The sequence below is a fragment of the Carcharhinus amblyrhynchos genome, unplaced genomic scaffold, assembly GCF_965287045.1.
Source record: "Carcharhinus amblyrhynchos unplaced genomic scaffold, sCarAmb.v2.hapA chromosome_115, whole genome shotgun sequence".
NCBI classification, from domain to species: Eukaryota; Metazoa; Chordata; class Chondrichthyes; order Carcharhiniformes; family Carcharhinidae; genus Carcharhinus; species Carcharhinus amblyrhynchos.
Window position 1 is genome coordinate 185,465 of NW_027649855.1, and position 19,144 is coordinate 204,608.

At 47.0% G+C, this 19,144-nt stretch overlaps 1 protein-coding gene across 1 annotated transcript in view; it reads right to left on the minus strand.

The window, feature by feature from the left end:
* Nucleotides 1-19,144, minus strand: part of fbxo41 (F-box protein 41) — a 451,090-nt gene that overhangs the window by 152,317 nt on the left and 279,629 nt on the right. Inside the window, exon 7 of the mRNA XM_080183008.1 lies at nucleotides 8,015-8,256. Coding sequence (XP_080039134.1) covers nucleotides 8,015-8,256 — 242 coding nt within the window. The remainder of the gene's footprint in view (nucleotides 1-8,014; nucleotides 8,257-19,144) is intronic.

Here is a 19,144-nt window from a genome sequence, read left to right on the forward strand (position 1 = left end):
GACCCTGGATAGGTGCGAAAGTAACAGGGTAGTTGTTATGGGGGACTTGAACTTTACAAATATCGATTGGAAAAGCTATAGTTCAAGCACGTTAGAGGGGTCAGTTTTTGTCCAATGTGTGCAGGAAGGTTTCATGACACAGTATGTAGATAGGCTAACAAGAGGTGAGGCCACATTGGATTTGGTACTGGGTAATGAACCAGACCAGGTGTTAGTCTTGGAGGTAGGTGAGCATTTTGGTGATAGTGACCACAATTCAGTTACGTTTACCTTAGTGATGGAATGGAATAGGTATATTCCGAAGGGCAGAAGTTATAGCTGGGGAAAGGTAATTAAGAGGTGATTAGGTGAGATTTAGGATACATAGGGTGGAGTAGGAAATTGCAGGAGCTGGGAACATCTGAAATGTGGAGCTTATTCAAGGAGCAGCTACTGCGAGTCCTTGATAAATATGTACCTGTCAGGCAGGGAGGAAGTGGTCGAGTGAGGGAACCGTGGTGTACTAAGGAAGTTGAATCTCTGCTGAAGAGGAAGAAGGAGGCTTATGTAAAGATGAGACGTGAAGGCTCAGTTAGGGCACTGGAGAGTTATAAATTAGCCAAGGGAGGGGCTAAAGAGAGAGTTAAGAAGAGCTAGAAGAGGACATGAGAAGACTCTGGTGGATAGGATCAAGGAAAATCCTAAAGTTTTCTACAGCTATGTCAAGAATAAAAGATTGGTTAGGGCAAGATTAGGGCCAGTCAGAGACAGCAGTGGGAAGTTGTGCGTGGAGCCTGAAGAGATAGGAGAAGCACTGAATGAGTATTTTTCGTCAGTATTCACGCAGGAAGAAGTCAGTGTAGTCGAGGAGAATACTGCGATACCAGGTAGTAGACTAGATGGGATTGAGGTACATAAGGAGGAGGTGTTGGCAATTCTTGAGAGTATGAAAATACATAAGTCCCCTGGGCCAGATGGGATTTACCCTAGGATTCTCTGGGAGGCTAGGGAGGAGGTTGCAGAGCCTTTGGCTTTGATCTTCATGTTGTCATTGGCTTCAGGTATAGTACCAGAAGACTGGAGGATAGCAAATGTTGTTCCCTTGTTCAAGAAGGGGAGTAGAAACCATCCTGGGAATTATAGACTAATGAGCCTTACTTCTGTTGTGGGCAAAGTTTTGGAAAGAATTATAAGGGATAGGATTTATAATCATCTAGAGGGAAATAAATTGATTAGGGATAGTCAACACGGTTTTGTGAAGGGTAGGTCGTGCCTCACAAACCTTATCGAGTTTTTTGAAAAGGTGACCAAAGAGGTGAATAAGGGTAAGGCAGTTGACGTGGTGTATATGGATTTTAGCAAAGCGTTTGATAAGGTTCCCCATGGTAGGCTATTGCAGAAAATGCAGATGCATGGGATTGAGGGTGATTTAGCAGTTTGGATCAGGAATTGGTTAGCTGATAGAAGACAGAGGGTGGTGGTTGATGGGAAATATTCAACCTGGAGTTCAGTTACAAGTGGTGTACCTCAAGGATCTGTTTTGGGGCCACTGCTGTTTGTCATTTTTATAAATGACCTAGATGAGGGTGCAGAAGGATGGATTAGTAAATTTGCTGACGACACCAAAGTTGGAGGAGTTGTAGACAGTGAGGATGGATGTTACAGTTTGCAGAGTGACATAGGTAAGCTGCAGAGCTGGGCCGAGAGATGGAAGATGGAGTTTAATACGGAAAAGTGTGAGGTGATTCACTTTGGTAAGAGTAACAGGAGTACAGAATATAGGGCTAATGGAAGGACTCTTAGTAGTGTTGACGAGCAGAGAGATCTCGGGGTGCATGTGAATAGCTCCCTGAAAGTTGGCACCCAGGTTGATAAGGTTGTTAAGAAGGCGTACGGTGTGTTAGCTTTTATTGGTAGAGGGATTGAATTTCGGAGCCGTGAAGTCATGTTACAACTGTACAAAACTCTGGTGCGGCCGCACTTGGAGTATTACGTACAGTTCTGGTCGCCGCATTATAGAAGGATGAGGGGGGATCTTATAGAGACGTATAAGATAATGAAGGGGATGGTTAGGGTAGAGGTAGAGAGATTCTTCTCGCTCAGAAAGGACAGGAGGACTGGAGGGCACAGCCTCAAGATAAGGCGGGCGGGGATGCAGTTTAGAACAGAGTTGAGGAGGAACATCTTCACTCAAAGGGTGGTGAATCTCTGGAATTCTCTGCCCGTTGATGTGGTGGAAGCTACCTCGCTAAATATTTTTAAGACATGGGTAGATAGGTGTTTGATAGGCAAGGGAATTAAGGGTTATGGGGAGAAAGCGGGAAAGTGGAACTGAGCCACTTCAGATCAGCCATGATCTTATTGAATGGCGGGGCAGGCTTGAAGGGCTAGATGGCCTACTCCTGCTCCTATCTCTTATGTTCTTATAAGAAAGATGTGGAAGCATTGGAAAGGGTGCACAGGAGGTTTACCAGGATGTTGCCTGGTATGGTGGGAAGGTCTTATGAGGAAAGGCTGAGGGACTTGAGGTTATTTTCATTAGAGAGAAGGTTACGAGGTGACCTAATTGAGGCATACAAGATGATCAAAGGATTGGATAGGGTGGACAGTGAGAGCCTTTTACCTTGGATGGTGATGTCTAACACGAGGGGACATAGCTTTAAATTAAGGGGTGGTAATTATAGGACGGATGTCAGAGGTAGATTCTTTACTCAGAAGGTAGGAAGGTCGTGGAATGCCCTGCCTGCAGCAGTTGTGGAGTCGCTAACTTTAAGGGCGTTCAAATGGTCAGTGGATAGGTATATGGATAACATTGGAATAGTTTAGGTTAAAGGGTCATTAGATTGGTTCCACTGGTCGGCGCAATATCGAGGGCCGAACGGCCTGTACTGTGCTGTAATGTTGTATGTTCTAGGTTACCAGGAAAGTGGATGAAGGGAAGGCGGTGGATGTTGTCTACCTGGATTTCAACAAGGCCTTTGACAAGGTCCTTCATGGGAAGTTAGTTCGGAAGGTTCATAAGAATGAGAATGGAATGGAATGGAAAGGTTCAGTCGCTAAGTATACATAGGAAGGTTGTAAATTGGATTAGACACTGGCTCAATGGAAGAAGCCAGAGAGTGGTTGTGGACGATTGCTTCTCTGAGTGGAGGCCTTTGACGAGTGGTGTGCTGCGGGTATCGGTGTTGGGTCCATTGTTGTTTGTTATCTATATCAATGATCTGGATGATAATGCGGTAAATTGGATCAGCAAATCTGCTGATGATACAAAGATTGGAGGTGTAGTGGACAGTGAGGAAGGTTTTCAAAGCGTGCAGAGGGATTTGGACCAACTAGAAAAATGGGCTGAAAAATGGCAAATGGAATTTAACGCAGATAAGTGTGAGGTATTGCACTTTGGAAGGACAAACCAAAGTAGAACGTACAGGTAAATGGTAGGACTCTGAAGAGTGCAGTTGAACCAAGGGATCTGGGAATACAGGTACAGAATTCCCTAAAAGTGACGTCACAGATGGATAGGGTCATAAAGAGTGCTTTTGGTACATTGGCCTTTATAAATCAGAGTATCGAGTATAAAAGTTGGAGTGTTATGGTAAGGTTATATAAGGCATTGGTGAGGCCGAATTTAGAGTATTGTGTACAGTTTTGGTCACCTAGTTACAGGAAGGATGTAAATAAGGTTGAAAGAGTGCAGAGAAGGTTCACAAGGATGTTGTCAGGACTTGAGAAGCTGAGTTACAGAGAGAGATTGAATAGGTTAGGACTTTATTCCCTGGAGCGTAGAAGAATGAGGGGAGATTTGATAGAGGTGTATAAGATTTTGACGGGTTTAGATAGAGTGAATGCAAGCAGGCTTTTTCCACTGAGGCTAGGGGAGAAAAAAAAACCAGAGGGCATGGGTTGAGGGTGAAAGGAGAAAAGTTTAAAGGGAATATTAGGGGGGCTTCTTCACGCAGAGAGAGGTGGGAGTGTGGAATGAGCTGCTGGGTAAAGTGGTAAATGCGGGGTCACTTTTAACATTTAAGAAAAACTCGGACGGGTTCATGGATGAGAGGGGTGTGGAGGGATAAGGTCCAAGTGCAGGTCAGTGGGACCAAGCAAAAAATGATTCGGCACAGACAAGAAGGGCCAAAAGGCCTGTTTCTGAGCTGTAATTTTCTATGGTTCTATGATTCTAAAAGCCAAGCAGCGTGCCTTAATGACTATCATCCGGTGGCTCAGACACATACCATTAAGAAAGGTTAATCATCGCGCAAATGAATCCCAGCCTCCCAGACTACCTGGATCCACTATAGTTCGCCTGTCACTGCAACAGATCCACAGCAGGTCCATCTCACTGGCCCTGCACTCAACCCTGGAAGGACATCTATGTCACACTTATTTTTTGATTATAGCTCAACCTTCAACACTATTATTCCTTTGAGACTCATCCCCAAACTCTGTGGCCTGGGCTTCGGCTCCTCCCTGTGTGATTGGATCCTGAATTTCTAACCCACAGATCGCAGTCAGTAAGGAGGGGCAAAACATCTCCTTCACAATCATCCTCAACATTGTTGCCCTACAAGGCTGTGTTCTCAGCCCCCTATTATACTTGTTATACATCTATGACTGTGAGGCCAAATTCCCTTCCAACTCGATTCTCAAGTTTGCTGATGACACCATAATGAGTTGGATCACAAACAATGATGAGACAGAGTATAGGAAAGAGCTAGAGAATCCGGTGAACTGGTGCGGCAACAATAATCTCTCCCTCAATGTCAACGAAACAAAGGGGTTTGTCATCGACTTCAGGAAGCGTAGAGGAGGACATACCCCTGTCTACATCAATGGAGATGAAGTAGAAATTCGTTTAGTTAGTTTATTTATTAGTCATAAGAACATAAGAAATAGGAGCAGGAGTAGGCCATCTATCCCTTCGAGCCTGCCCCGCCATTCAATAAGATCATGGCTGATCTGTCGTGGCTCAGTTCCACATTCCCACCCTCTCCCCATAACCCTTAATCCCCTCGCTTATCAAAAACCCATCAACCCGCGTCTTAAAAATATTTAGCGAGGCAGCCTCCACCACCTCAACAGGCAGAGAATTCCAGAGATTCACCACCCTTTGAGTGAAGAAGTTCCTCCTCAACTCCGTTCTAAACCACCCCCCCTTTATCTTGAGGCTGTGCCCCCTAGTCCTACTGTCCTTTCTGAGTGGGAAGAGTCTCTCCACCTCTATCCTATCCATCCCATTCATCATCTTATATGTCTCAATGAGATCTCCCCTCATTCTTCTAAACTCTAACGAGTACAAGCCTAGTTTATTCAGCCTCTCCTCATATCAGCCTAGTAAACCTCCTCTGCACTCCCTCCAAGGCCAAAATATCCTTGCATAAGTACGGCGACCAAAACTGCATACAGTACTCCAGCTGCGGCCTCACCAATGCCCTATACAGCCGCAGCAAGACCTCCCTACTTTTATAGTCACAAGACTTACGTTAACACTACAACAATGCACCTAACCTGCACATCTTCGGATTGTGGGAGGAACCCAGAGCACCCAGAGGAAACCCACGCAGACAACGGCAAAACATGCAAACTCTACACCAACAGTAACCTAAGCTGGGAATCGAACCCAGATCCCTGACACTGTGAGGCAGCAGCGCTAATCACTGTGCCACTGTGCCACCCGTGGTCAAGAGCTCAAGTTTTTAGGTGGCCCGATCACCACTGTCCTGGTCCCCCATGCTGACACTACAGTTAAGAAAGCCCACAATGCCTCTACTTTCTCAGAAGACTAAGGAAATTTGGTATGTGAGCTACAACCCTCACCAAATTCTCCAGATGCACCAAAGAAAGCTGTTTTCCAGTTGTACAACAACTTCTTATGGCTCCTGCTCAGTCCATGATTGTTGGGAAATCATGTTGTACCTACATAAAACCTTTGTTAGGCTGCATTTGGAGTATTGCATGCAGTTCTGGTTGCCATACCACCAGAAGAACTTCTGAGGCCACAAGACCATTGCCTCACCTATGTGGCCCTGAAAGTTGGCACCCAGGTTGATAAGGTTGTTAAGAACGTGTACGGTGTGTTAGCTATTATTAGTAGAGGGACTGAAATTCGGAGGGACTGAAATTCGAAACACGTCATGTTGCAACTGTACAAAACTCTGGTGCGGCTGCACTTGGAGTATTGTGTACAGTTCTGGTCGCCGCATTATAAGAAGGATGTGGAGGCATTGGAAAGGGTGTTTTGGCGTTTATTGGTAGGGGGATTGAGTTTAGGAGCCACAGCGTCATGTTGCAACTGTACACAACTCTGGTGCGGCCGCACTTGGAGTACTGCGTGCAGTTCTGGTCCCCACATTATAGGAAGGATGTGGAGGCATTGGAGAGGGTGCAGAGGAGGTTTACCAGGATGTTGCCTGGTATGGAGGGGAGGTCCTATGAGGAGAGACTGAGGGATTTGAGGTTGTTTTCGTTAGAAAGAAGCGGCTAAGAGGGGACCTTATTGAAACATATAAGATGATTAGAGGTTTAGATAGGGTGGATGGTGATAGCCTGTTTCCTCGGATGGAGAAATCTAGCACGAGGGGGCATGGCTTTAAATTAAGGGGGGGTAGTTATAGGACGGATGTCAGGGGCAGGTTCTTTACCCAGAGGGTGGTGAGGGACTGGAATGCCCTGCCTGCTGCAGTTGTAAATGCGCCTAGTTTGGGGGCGTTTAAGAGATTGGTGGATAGGTTTATGGACGAAAAGGGATTGGTTTAGATTAGTGGGTCAATGTTTTTTTTTAAAAATAAGACTGGTCGGCGCAACATTGTGGGCCGAAGGGCCTGTTCCGCGCTGTAATGTTCTATGTTCTATGATTAGAGGTTTAGATAGGGTGGACAGTGATAGCCTTTTTCCTCGGATGGAGAAAGCTAGCATGAGGGGGCATAGCTTTAAATTAAGGGGTGGTAGTTATAGGACGGATGTCAGAGGTAGGTTCTTTACCCAGAGGGTGGTGAGGGATTGGAATGCCCTGCCTGCTGCAGTTGTAAATGCGCCTAGTTTGGGGGCGTTTAAGAGATCCGTGGATAGGTTTATGGATGGAAAGAGATTGGTTTAGGTTACAGGGTCATTGCTTTTTAATTGGTTGGCGCAACATTGTGGACCGAAGGGCCTGTTCTGCGCTGTGATGTTCTATGTTCTATGAAAGGCTGAGGGACTTGAGGTTATTTTCATTAGAGAGAAGAAGGTTACGAGGTGACCTAATTGACGCATACAAGATGATCAGAGGGTTAGATAAGGTGGACAGTGAGAGCCTTTTTCCTCGGATGGTGATGGCTAACACGAGGGGACATAGCTTTAAATTAAGGGGTGGTAATTATAGGACGGATGTCAGAGGTAGGTTCTTTACTCAGAGGGTAGTAAGGGTGTGGAATGCCCTGCCTGCAGCAGTTGTGGACTCGCCAACTTTAAGGGCGTTCAAATGGTCAGTGGATAGACATATGGATAACACTGGAATAGTTAAGGTTTCGAGGGTCATTAGATTGGTTCCACTGGTCGGCGCAACATCGAGGGCCGAAGGGCCTGTACTGCGGTGTAACGTTCTATTGATACATGATGAAGCTTTGGAGACAGTGCAAAGAAGGTTCACCAGAATGTTGCCTGGTCTCGAGGGTGTTGGCTATGAGGAGAGGTTGAACAAACTAGGATTATTTTCACTTATTTTCAGGGTGGAGGTATCAATTACAGGGTGAGCGGGGGGTAGTTTAAGGGAGATGTGCGGGATACATTTTTCATGCAGAGAGTGGTGGATGCCTGGAACGTGCTGCCAGAGGAGGTGGTGGAAACAGGCACATTAGCAACATTTAAGAGGCATCTGGATGGATACATGACTAGAGAGGGAATAGAGGGATATGGACCAAGTAAGAGCAGTTGTTGTTTTTTAATTTAGTTAGGGCACTATGATCAGCATGGTCTTGGAGGGCTGAAAGGTCTGTTCCTGTACGGCACTTTGTTCTTTCTGCAATGCGTCATAACTTAAAAGATCTACTCATGTAATTAATACCTTGGAGGATACTCTAGCATTTTCCAGCAGAACTCTGGTCCAAACTGCTGGATGCCGAGCAACATATTTCCAATCCCGACAAACCTCAGCAGTTTTCAGCAACGTCTTGGTGTCCAGGTAGGTGAAAATACAAAATAGTGCCGCTCGCATCTTTAGAACTTCAGGGCTGATAACTTCATTTGATCGGGAGGGACTGCCCTTCTGAGGTTTGGCTGCTTTATAACTAACTGGTTTGGTATTACCTAAGGAAAAATACAAAAGGTACATAAAAAGCAAATTCCATATATGAATAAAAGGATGTTAAAATGACTGAGCATAATTGCAGAATGACACAGAGCAATATCTTTTTGTGTCCAAACTAACCCTTTCAGGGTACCAGATAAACCCCAAAGTATGTTATGAAGCTCGACTAGACCCCAACAGTTTTTCTACTTTGACATTAGTCTGTGGACTTTGCATGTTCTCCCTGTGTCTGCGTGGGTTTCCTCCAGGTGCTCTGGTTTCCTCCCACAGTCCAAAGATGTGCAGGTTAGGTGCATTGGCCATGCTAAATTGCCCCTTAGTGTCAGGGGAACTAGCTTGGGTAAATACACGGAGTTATGGAGATAAGGGCCTGGATCGGATTGTGGTCGGGACAGACTCGATAGGCGAAATGGCTTCATTCTGTACTGTAGGATTCTATGATTCTATAACATGTTTTACTCCAGGTTTTTTTAAATTCATTCATGGGACATGGGAGTTGCTGACTGCCTGAGGGCAGCTGAGAGTCAACCTCATTGCTGAGGCCCTGGTCAAGAAGAAGAAGGAGGCAGATGACATGCAAAGGCATTCAGCATGCTTGGTTTCATCGGTCAGAACATTGAATACAGGAGTTGGGACTTCTTGTTGAAGTTATACAAGACATTGGTAAGGCCACACTTGGACTACTGTGCACAGTTCTGGTCATCCTATTAGAGAAAGGATATTATTAAACCACAAAAGGTGCAGAGGAGCAGTGTCAGGCAATACAGCGGAATATAGATAGGCTGGTATATTGGGCAGATAAATGGCAGATGGAATTTAATCCTGATAAATGTGAGGTGATGCATTTTGGGAGAAATAATGTAGGGGGGAGTTATATGATAAAGGGTAGACCTATTAATGTTCCATTAAGAGTATAGAAACGCAGAGGGACCTGGGGGTGCAAGTGCACAAATCTTTGAAGGTGGCAGCACAGCTGGAGAAGGTTGCGAAGAAAGCTTATGGTATGCGAGCCTTTATAAGAAGGGGTATAGAGTACAAGAGCTGGCGTCTAATGATGCAGTTGTATAGAACGTTGGTTAGGCCGCATTTGGAGTACTGCATCCAGTCCTGGTCACCTTACTACTGGAAGGCCGTGGAGGCCCTGGAGAGAGTGCAGAGGAGGTTTACCAGGATGCTGCCTGGTATGGAAGGACTGGGTTATGAGGAAAGATTGGGTAAATTGGGGCTGTTTTCCTTAGAAAGACGGAGAATGAGGGGGGATCTAATAGAGGTGTATAAGATTATGAAGGGTCCAGATAGAGGAAACAGTGGTAAGCTTTTTCCTAGATTGGAAACAAATATCACGAGGGGCCACAGGCTTAGGGTGAGGGGAGCGAGGTATAATTCGGATGCTAGAGGGAGGTTTTTCACACAGAGGGTTGTGGGGGTGTGGAATGCACTGCCAAGTAAGGTGGTAGAGGCAGGCACGCTGGAGTTGTTTAAGGGATACTTAGATAGGCACATGAGCGAAATAGAGATGGAGGGATATAGGAGGGATATAGTTGGGAATCAAGTAGATAAGGTTGTTAAGAAGGCATACGGTGTCTTGGCGTTTATTGGTAGGGGGACTGAATTTAGGAGTCGCAGCGTCATGATGCAACTGTACACAACTCTGGTGCGGCCGCACTTGGAGTATTGTGTGCAGTTCTGGTCCCCACATTACAGGAAGGATGTAGAGGCTTTGGAGAGGGTGCAGAGGAGGTTTACCAGGATGTTGCCTGGTATGGAGGGGAGATCCTATGAGGAGAGACTGAGAGATTTGGGGTTGTTTTCGCTGGAAAGAAGGCGGCTAAGAGGGGACCTTGTTGAAACATATAAGATGATTAGAGGTTTAGACAGGGTAGATAGTGATAGCCTTTTTCCTAGGATGGAGAAAGCTAGCACGAGGGGGCACGACTTTAAATTAAGGGGGGGTAGTTATAGGACTGATGTCAGGGGTAGGTTCTTTACCCAGAGGGTGGTGAGGGACTGGAATGCCCTGCCAGCTGCAGCTGTAAATGCGCCTAGTTTGGGGGCGTTTAAGAGATCTGTGGATAGGTTTATGGACGAAATAGGATTGGTTTAGATTAGTGGGTTAGTGTTGTTTTTTTTGAAAAGCTGGTCGGCGCAACATCGTGGGCCGAAGGGCCTGTTCTGCGCTGTAATGTTCTATGTTCTATGAGACTGTTTTAAATAAGGATCAAGGGCCTTGGGACGTTCCTGGGAATCAATTACGAACATAAGAAATAGGAGCAGGAGTAGGCCATCTAACCCTTCCAGCCTGCCCCGCCATTCAATAAGATCATGGCTGATCTGAAGTGGATCAGTTCCACTCTCCCGCTTTCTCCCCATAACCCTTAATTCCCTTGTCTGTCAAAAAGCTATCTACCCATGATTGAAATATATTTAACGAGTTAGCCTCCACCACTTCAACGGGCAGAGAATTCCAGAGATTCACCACCCTTTGATTGAAGAAGTGCCTCCTCAACTCCGTTCTAAACTGGCGCCCCCTCCGGCCTTATCTTGAGGCTGTGCCCTCTAGTCCTGCTGCGCTTTCTGAGCAGGAAGAATCTCTCTACCTCTACCCTATCCATCCCTTTCATTATCTTATACGTCTCTATAAGATCCCCCCTCATCCTTCTAAACTCCAATGAGTACAGACCCAGTCTATTTAGTCTCTCCTCATAGTCTAACCCCCTCATCTCCGGTATCAGCCTAGTGAACTGGGAATTGTGATGGGGAGACTGGGATAGAGGAGGTTAGCTCCCAGGTAGGGGAGGACTGCAGGCAGTATGGGGGGGAGGTTAGACAGGGGGTGGAGAAGGGAAATGCCCAGACTGAGGGGCTGAAGTGTATATATTTTAATGCAAGGAGTGTAGTGAATAAGGTAGATGAGCTTAGGGCGTGGATTGCTGCTTGGGAATGTGATGTGGTGGCCATTACGGAGACTTGGATGTCTCAGGGACAGGACTGGGTACTTCAGGCGCCAGGTTTCAGATGCTTCAGGAAGGACAGGGAGGGTGGCAGAAGAGGTGGTGGAGTGGCACTGTTGATCAGGGACAGTGTCATGGCTGCAGAGAAAGAGGATGCCGTGGAGGGACTATCTACAGAGTCTCTGTGGGTGGAAGTTACGAACAGCAAAGGGTCGAAAACTTTGCTGGGTGTATTCTATAGGCCGCCCAATAGTGACAGGGAAGTTGAAGTGCAGATAGGGAAACAGATTCTGGAGAGATGTATTAATAACAGAGTTGTCGTGATGGGAGACTTCAATTTCCCAAACATCGACTGGAATATCCCTAGGGTAAGGGGTTTGGATGCGGAGGAGTTTGTTAGGTGTGTTCAGGAAGGTTTCCTGACACAGTATGTGGATAGGCCTACGAGGGGTGAGGCTGTACTTAACCTGGTACTGGCGAATGAACCAGGGCAGGTGATGGATCTCTCGGTAGGAGAGCATCTTGGGAATGGTGACCATAATTCTATCTCCTTCACAATTGCATTGGAACGAGATAGGATCAGGCAGGCTAGGAAGGTGTTTGTCTGGAGTAAGGGGAGATACGAAGAAGTCAGGAAGTTACTTGGACAAATAAACTGGAAGGAGGCGTTCTTAGGGAAAAGTACCGAAGGAAGGTGGCGGATATTCAAGGAATGTTTGTCTGGAGCTCTGCATGACAACGTTCCAATGAGACAAGGAAGTTTTGGTAGGTCGCGGGAACCGTGGTGCACAAAGGCTGTGTTGAACCTAGTCAGGAGGAAAAGGAAGGTGTACAAAAGGTTCAGGGAACTAGGAGAGGTTAAGGATCTTGAGGAGTATAAAGACTGTAGAAAGGAGCTTAAAAGGGAAATTAGGAGAGCCAGAAGGGGTCATGAGAAGACCTTGGCGGGTAAGATTAAGGAGAATCCCAAGGCCTTCTATAAATATGTGAAAGGTAAAAGGATGAGAAGAGAAGGGATAGGACCTATAAAAGGTGAAGGGGGAAAGGTCTGTGTGGAACCAGAAGAAATGGCAGAGGTGCTTAATGAGTACTTTGCCTCAGTATTCACGGTGGAAGCTGATCTGGGAGATTTTGCTACGGATTTGCAGCAGATGGAAAAGATTGAGTATGTGGATATTAAGGAGGAGGATGTGTTAGAACTTCTGAATTCTATCAAGATAGATAAGTCGCCGGGACCAGATGGGATGTACCCCAGGATTCTGTGGGAGGCGAGGGAAGTGATTGCAGAGCCCCTGGCGATGATCTTTGCGTCGTCAATGGAGACGGGAGAGGTTCCGGAAGATTGGAGGATTGCAGATGTAGTTCCTATTTTCAAGAAAGGGAACAGAGATAGCCCGGGAAATTACCGACCGGTGAGTCTGACCTCAGTGGTTGGTAAGCTGATGGAGAGGCTTCTGAGGGACAAGATTTACGAGCATTTGGAGAGGTTTGACATGATCAGGAATAGTCAGCATGGATTTGTCAAGGGCAGGTCGTGCCTTACGAGCCTAGTTGAGTTCTTCGATAATATGACTGAACACATTGACGAAGGAAGTGCCATGGACGTGGTGTACATGGACTTCAGCAAGGTGTTTGATAAGGTCCCCCATGCAAGACTTCTTGAGAAGGTGAGAGGGCATGGGATCCAAGGGCCTTTCGCCTTGTGGATCAAGAACTGGCTTGCCTGCAGAAGGCAGAGAGTGGTTGTGGATGGGTCTTTTTTCTGAATGGAGGTCAGTCACCAGTGGAGTGCCCCAGGGGTCTGTTCTAGGACCCTTGCTGTTTGTCATTTTCATAAATGACCTGGATGAGGAAGTGGAGGGATGGGTAAGTAAGTTCGCTGATGACACGAAGGTCGGTGGTGTTGTGGATGGTCTGGAAGGATGGCAAGAGTTGCAGCAGGACATAAATAGGATGCAGGACTGGGTGGAGAAGTGGCAGATGGACTTCAACGCGGATAAATGTGTAGTCGTCCATTTTGGCAGAACCAACGGGATGAAGGAGTACACTATCAAGGGCAAGAGTCTTAGTAGTGTTGAAGAGCAGAAGGATCTAGGGGTCCGGGTCCACAGGACTCTTAAATCGGCCTCGCAGGTGGAGGAGGTGGTCAAGAAAGCGTATGGTGTACCGGCCTTCATTAATCGAGGGATTGAGTTTAGGAGTCGGGAGGTAATGCTGCAACTTTATAAGACCCTTGTCAGGCCTCATTTGGAGTACTGTGCGCAGTTCTGGTCGCCTCACTATAGGAAAGACGTAGAAGCTACTGAAAGGGTACAGAGGAGATTTACAAGGATGTTGCCTGGACTGGGAGGCATGCCTTATGAAGTTAGGTTGAGGGAGCTGGGTCTCTTTTCCCTGGAGAGACGAAGGTTGAGAGGCGACCTGATAGAAGTTTATAAAATGTTGAGAGGAAAAGATAGGGTGGATTCTCAGAGGGTATTTCCCCGGGTTGAAATGGTCGTTGCGAGAGGACACAGATTTAAGGTGCGGGGAGGAAAGTACAGAAGTGATGTTAGGGGTAAGTTTTTCACTCAGAGGGTGGTGAGTGAATGGAATCAGCTGCCGTCAGTGGTGGTGGAGGTGAACTCCCTGGGGTCTTTTAAAAGACTTCTGGATGAGTATCTGGGGTTTAATGGGATTGGGGGTTATAGATAGGTCTATAGATTGGTAGGTGTTGATGTGTTCCGCGCAACTCGTGGGCCAAAGGGCCTGTTTGTGCTGTAGTGTTCTATGTTCTATGAACCTCCTCTGCACTCCCTCCAAGGCCAAAATATCCATGCGCAAGTGCAGCGACCAAAACTGCACACAGTACTCCAGCTGTGGCCTCACCAGTACCCTGTACAGTTGCAGCAAGACCTCCCTGCCTTTATATTCTATCCCCCTCGCTATAAAGGCCAACATTCCATTCGCCTTCTTGATCACCTGCTGCACCTGCAGACTGGGTTTTTGCGACTCGTGCACAAGGGCCCCCAGGTCCCTCTGCACCGTAGCATGCTGCAGCTTTTCTCCCTTTAAATAGTAATCCCATCAAATAGTAATTGATTCCTATGGACCTTCCAACATACTTTCTGGTTTACTTTTGAGCTTCTGGGGATTCCCTTGAATGTTTGCATAAGATGTGCATGTTATTGATGAACCTCGGGTCAGTAGTTTTAGCTGGGGGAAGGGTAATTATGAGGCTATTAGGACAGAATTAGGAAGCATAGGTTGGACTAGGAGACTACTGGGGCTGGGAACGTCCGAAATGTGGAGTTTTTTCAAGGAGCAGCTACTGCGAGTCCTTGATATGTATGTCCCTGTCAGGCAAGGAGGAATTGGTAGGGCTAGGGAACCGTGGTGCACGAAAAAAGTTGGTTCGCTGGTTAAAAAGAAAAAGGAGGCTTATGTCCGGATGAGACTTGAGGGCTCAGGTAGTGCACTAGAAAGCTTTAGATTGGCTAGGAGGGAGTTAAAGAGTGAGTTAAGAAGGGCTAAAAGAGGACATGAGAAGACTTTGGCTGATAGGATTAAGGAGAATCCTAAGGCGTTCTATAGATATGTTAAGCACAGAAGGTTGGTTAGGGCAAGATTGGGGCCAGTTAGAGGCAGCAGTGGGAATTTGTGTGTGGAGCCGGAAGAGATTGGAGAGGCACTGAACCAATATTTCTCTTCGGTGTTCACGCAGGGGGACATAAATGTAGCTGTGGAGAACACTGGGTTACAGGGTTGTAAACTGGATAGTATTGCAGTTGATAAGGAGGATGTGCTAGATACTCTTGAGGGTTTGAAAATAGATAAGTCCCCAGGGCCGGACGGGATTTACCCTAGGATTCTCTGGGAGGCAAGAGAGGCGATTGCAGAGCCTCTGGCTCTGATCTTCAGGTCGTCGTTGGTCACAGGTATAGTGCTGGAGGATTGGAGGATGGCGAATGTTGTCCCATTGTTTAAGAAGGGGAACAGAGACTTCCCCAGGAATTATAGACTGGTGAGTCATAAGAACATAAGAAATAGGAGCAGGAGTAGGCCAACTAGCCCTTCGAGCCTGCCCCGCCATTCAACAGGATCATGGCTGATCTGTCGTGGCTCAGTTCCACATTCCCGCCCTCTCCCCATAACCCTTAATCCCCTCTCTCATCAAAAACCCATCAACCCGCGTCTTAAAAATATTTAGCGAGGCAGCCTCCACCACTTCAACGGGCAGAGAATTCCAGAGATTCACCACCCTTTGAGTGAAGAAGTTCCTCCTCAACTCTGTTCTAAACCACCCCCCCTTTATCTTGAGGCTATGCCCCCTAGTCCTACTATCCTTTCTGAGCGGGAAGAGTCTCTCCACCTCTATCCTATCCATCCCATTCATCATCTTATATGTCTCAATGAGATCTCCCCTCATTCTTCTAAACTCTAACGAGTACAAGCCTAATCTATTCAGCCTCTCCTCATAGCTCAACCCCCTCAACTCCGGCATCAGCCTAGTAAACCTCCTCTGCACTCCCTCCAAGGCCAAAATATCCTTGCGTAAGTACGGCGCCCAAAACTGCACACAGTACTCCAGCTGCAGCCTCACCAATGCCCTATACAGCCGCAGCAAGACCTCCCTACTTTTATATTCAATCCCCCTCGCGATGAAGGCCAGCATCCCATTCGCCTTCCTGACCACCTGCTGCACCTGCAAGCTGGGTTTTTGCGACTCATGCACAAGGACCCCGAGGTCCCTCTGCACCGTCGCCTGCTGCAGTTTTTCGCCACGTAAGTAATAGTCCTTCCTGCCATTATTCCTACCAAAGTGGACCACCTCGCACTTACCAACATTAAATTCCATTTGCCATTTCCTGGCCCATTCGCCCAGCCTATCTAGATCCTTCTGTAGACTCTCCCCACCCTCCGAACAATTTGCCTTTCCACCAATTTTGGTGTCATCAGCAAATTTCGACACCCTACACTCGGTTCCCTCCTCCAGATCATCGATATAAATGGTAAATAGCTGAGGCCCCAGCACCGACCCCTGGGGCACTCCACTAGTCACCATCTTACTTCTGTTGTGGGTAAGGTTTTAGAAAAAACTATTAGGGATAGGATTTTTAGTTATTTGGAGAGTAATGAATTGATTGGAGATAGTCAGCATGGTTTTGTGGAGGGTAGGTCGTGCCTTACTAACCTTATTGAGTTTTTTGAGAAAGTGACCAAAGAGGTGGATGGGGGTAAGGCAGTTGACGTGGTATATATGGACTTTAGTAAGGCGTTTGATAAGGTTCACCATGGAAGGCTTGTGCAGAAAATGCAGATGTATGGGATTGAGGGTGATTTAGGTAATTGGATATGGAATTGGCTGGCGGATAGGAGACAGAGGGTGGTGGTTGATGATAAGTATTCGTCATGGAGTTCGGTTACGAGTGGTGTGCCTCAAGGATCTGTTTTGTGGCCACTGCTGTTTGTAATTTTTATTAATGATCTGGATGAGGGTATAGTTGGGTGGATTAGTAAATTTGCTGATGACACCAAAGTCGGAGGTGTGGTAGATAGTGAGGAAGGGTGTCTTAGTTTACAGGGGGACTTGGGCAAGTTGCAGAGCTGGGCCGACAGGTGGCGGATGGAGTTTAATGTGGAAAAGTGTGAGGTAATTCACTTTGGCAGGAATAACAGATGTGTTGAGTATAGGGCTAACGGGAGGACTTTGAATAGTGTGGATGAACAGAGGGATCTAGGTGTATGTGTACATAGATCCCTGAAAGTTGGGAATCAAGTAGATAGGGTTGTTAGGAACGCATACGGTGTCTTGGCGTTTATTGGTAGGGGGACTGAATTTAGGAGCCGCAGCGTCATGTTGCAACTGTACACAACTCTGGTGCGGCCGCACTTGGAGTATTGTGTGCAGTTCTGGTCCCCACATTATAGGAAGGATGTGGAGGCATTGGAGAGGGTGCAGAGGAGGTTTACCAGGATGTTGCCTGGTATGGAGGGGAGGTCCTATGAGGAGAGACTGAGGGATTTGAGGTTGTTTTCGTTAGAAAGAAGGCAGCTAAAAGGGGACCTTATTGAAACATATAAGATGATTAGAGGTTTAGATAGGGTGGACAGTGATAGCCTTTTTCCTCGGATGGAGAAAGCTAGCACGAGGGGGCATAGCTTTAAATTAAGGGATGGTAGTTATAGGACGGATGTCAGGGGTAGGTTCTTTACCCAGAGGGTGGTGAGGGATTGGAATGCCCTGCCTGCTGCAGTTGTAAATGCGCCTAGTTTGGGGGCATTTAAGAGATCCGTGGATAGGTTTATGGATGGAAAGGGTTTGGTTTAGGTTAGAGGGTCACTGCTTTTTAACTGGTCGGCGCAACATTGTGGGCCGAAGGGCCTGTTCTGCGCTGTAATGTTCTATGTTCTATGTTCTAACTTACTAACCCATCCCTCCACTTCCTCCTCCAGGTCACTTATGAAAATGACAAAGAGCAAGGGTCCTAGAACAGATCCCTGGGGCACTCCACTGGTGACCGAACTCCATGCAGAAAAAGATCCATCCACAACCACTCTCTGCCTTCTGCAGGCAAGCCAGTTCTGGATCCACAAGGCCAAAGCCCCTTGGATACCATGGCCTCTCACCTTCTCAAGAAGTCTTGCATGGTGGACCTTATCAAACGCCTTGCTGAAGTCCATGTAAACCACGTCGACCGCTCTTCCTTCGTCAATGTGTTCAGTCACATTTTCAAAGAACTCAACTCGGCTCGTAAGGCACGACGTGCCCTTGACAAAGCCGTGCTGACTATTTCTGATCATTCTAAACTTCTCAAAATGCTCATAAATCTTGTCCCTCAGAATCCTCTCCATCAACTTCAGGAAGTGATTGCAGAGCCCCTGGCGATGATCTTTGCGTCATCGATGGAGACAGGAGAGGTTCCGGAGGATTGGAGGATTGCGGATGTGGTTCCTACTTTCAAGAAAGGGAACAGGGATAGCCCAGGAAATTACCGACCGGTGAGTGTGACCTCAGTGGTTGGTAAGCTGATGGAGAGGATTCTGAGGGACAAGATTTATGAGCATTTGGAGAAGTTTAGAACGATCAGAAATAGTCAGCACGGCTTTGTCAAGGGCAGGTCATGCCTTACGAGCCCAGTTGAGTTCTTTGAAAATGTGACTGAGCACATTGACGAAGGAAGAGCGGTCGGCATGGTTTACATGGACTTCAGCAAGGCGTTTGATAAGGTCCCCCATGCAAGACTTCTTGAGAAGGAGAGAGGGCATGGGATCCAAGGGGCTTTGGCCTTGTGGATCCAGAACTGGCTTGCCTGCAGAAGGTTGGTGGTTTTGTGGATAGTCGGGAGGGATGTCAGAATTTGCAGCGGGACATAGATAGGATGCAAGACTGGGCGGAGAAGTGGCAGATCGACTTCAACACAGATAAATGTGTCGTGTTCCATTTTGGCAGGACCAACGGGATGAAGGAATACAATACCAAGGGTAGGAGTCTTAGCTGTGTTGAAGAGCAGAAGGATCTTGGGGTTCGGGTCATCGCAGGTGGAGGATGTGGTCAATAAGGCGTATGGTATACTGGCCTTCATTAATCGAGGGATTGAGTTTAGGAGTCGGAAAGTAATGCTGCAACTTTATAAGGTCCTTGTCAGACCCCACTTGGAGTACTGTGCGCAGTTCTGGTCGCCTCACCACAGGAAAGATGTGGAAGCTATTGAAAGGGTGCAGAGGAGATTTACAAGGATGTTGCCTGGATTGGGAGGCATGCCTTATGAAGATAGGTTGAGGGAGCTGGGACTCTTCTCCCTGGAGAGACGAAGGTTGAGAGGCGACCTGATAGAGGTTTATAAGACGTTGAGAGGAATAGATCGGGTGGATTCTCAGATGCTATTTCCCAGGGCTGAAATGGTCGCTATGAGAGGACACAGATTTAAGGTGCAGGGAAGCAAGTACAGAGGAG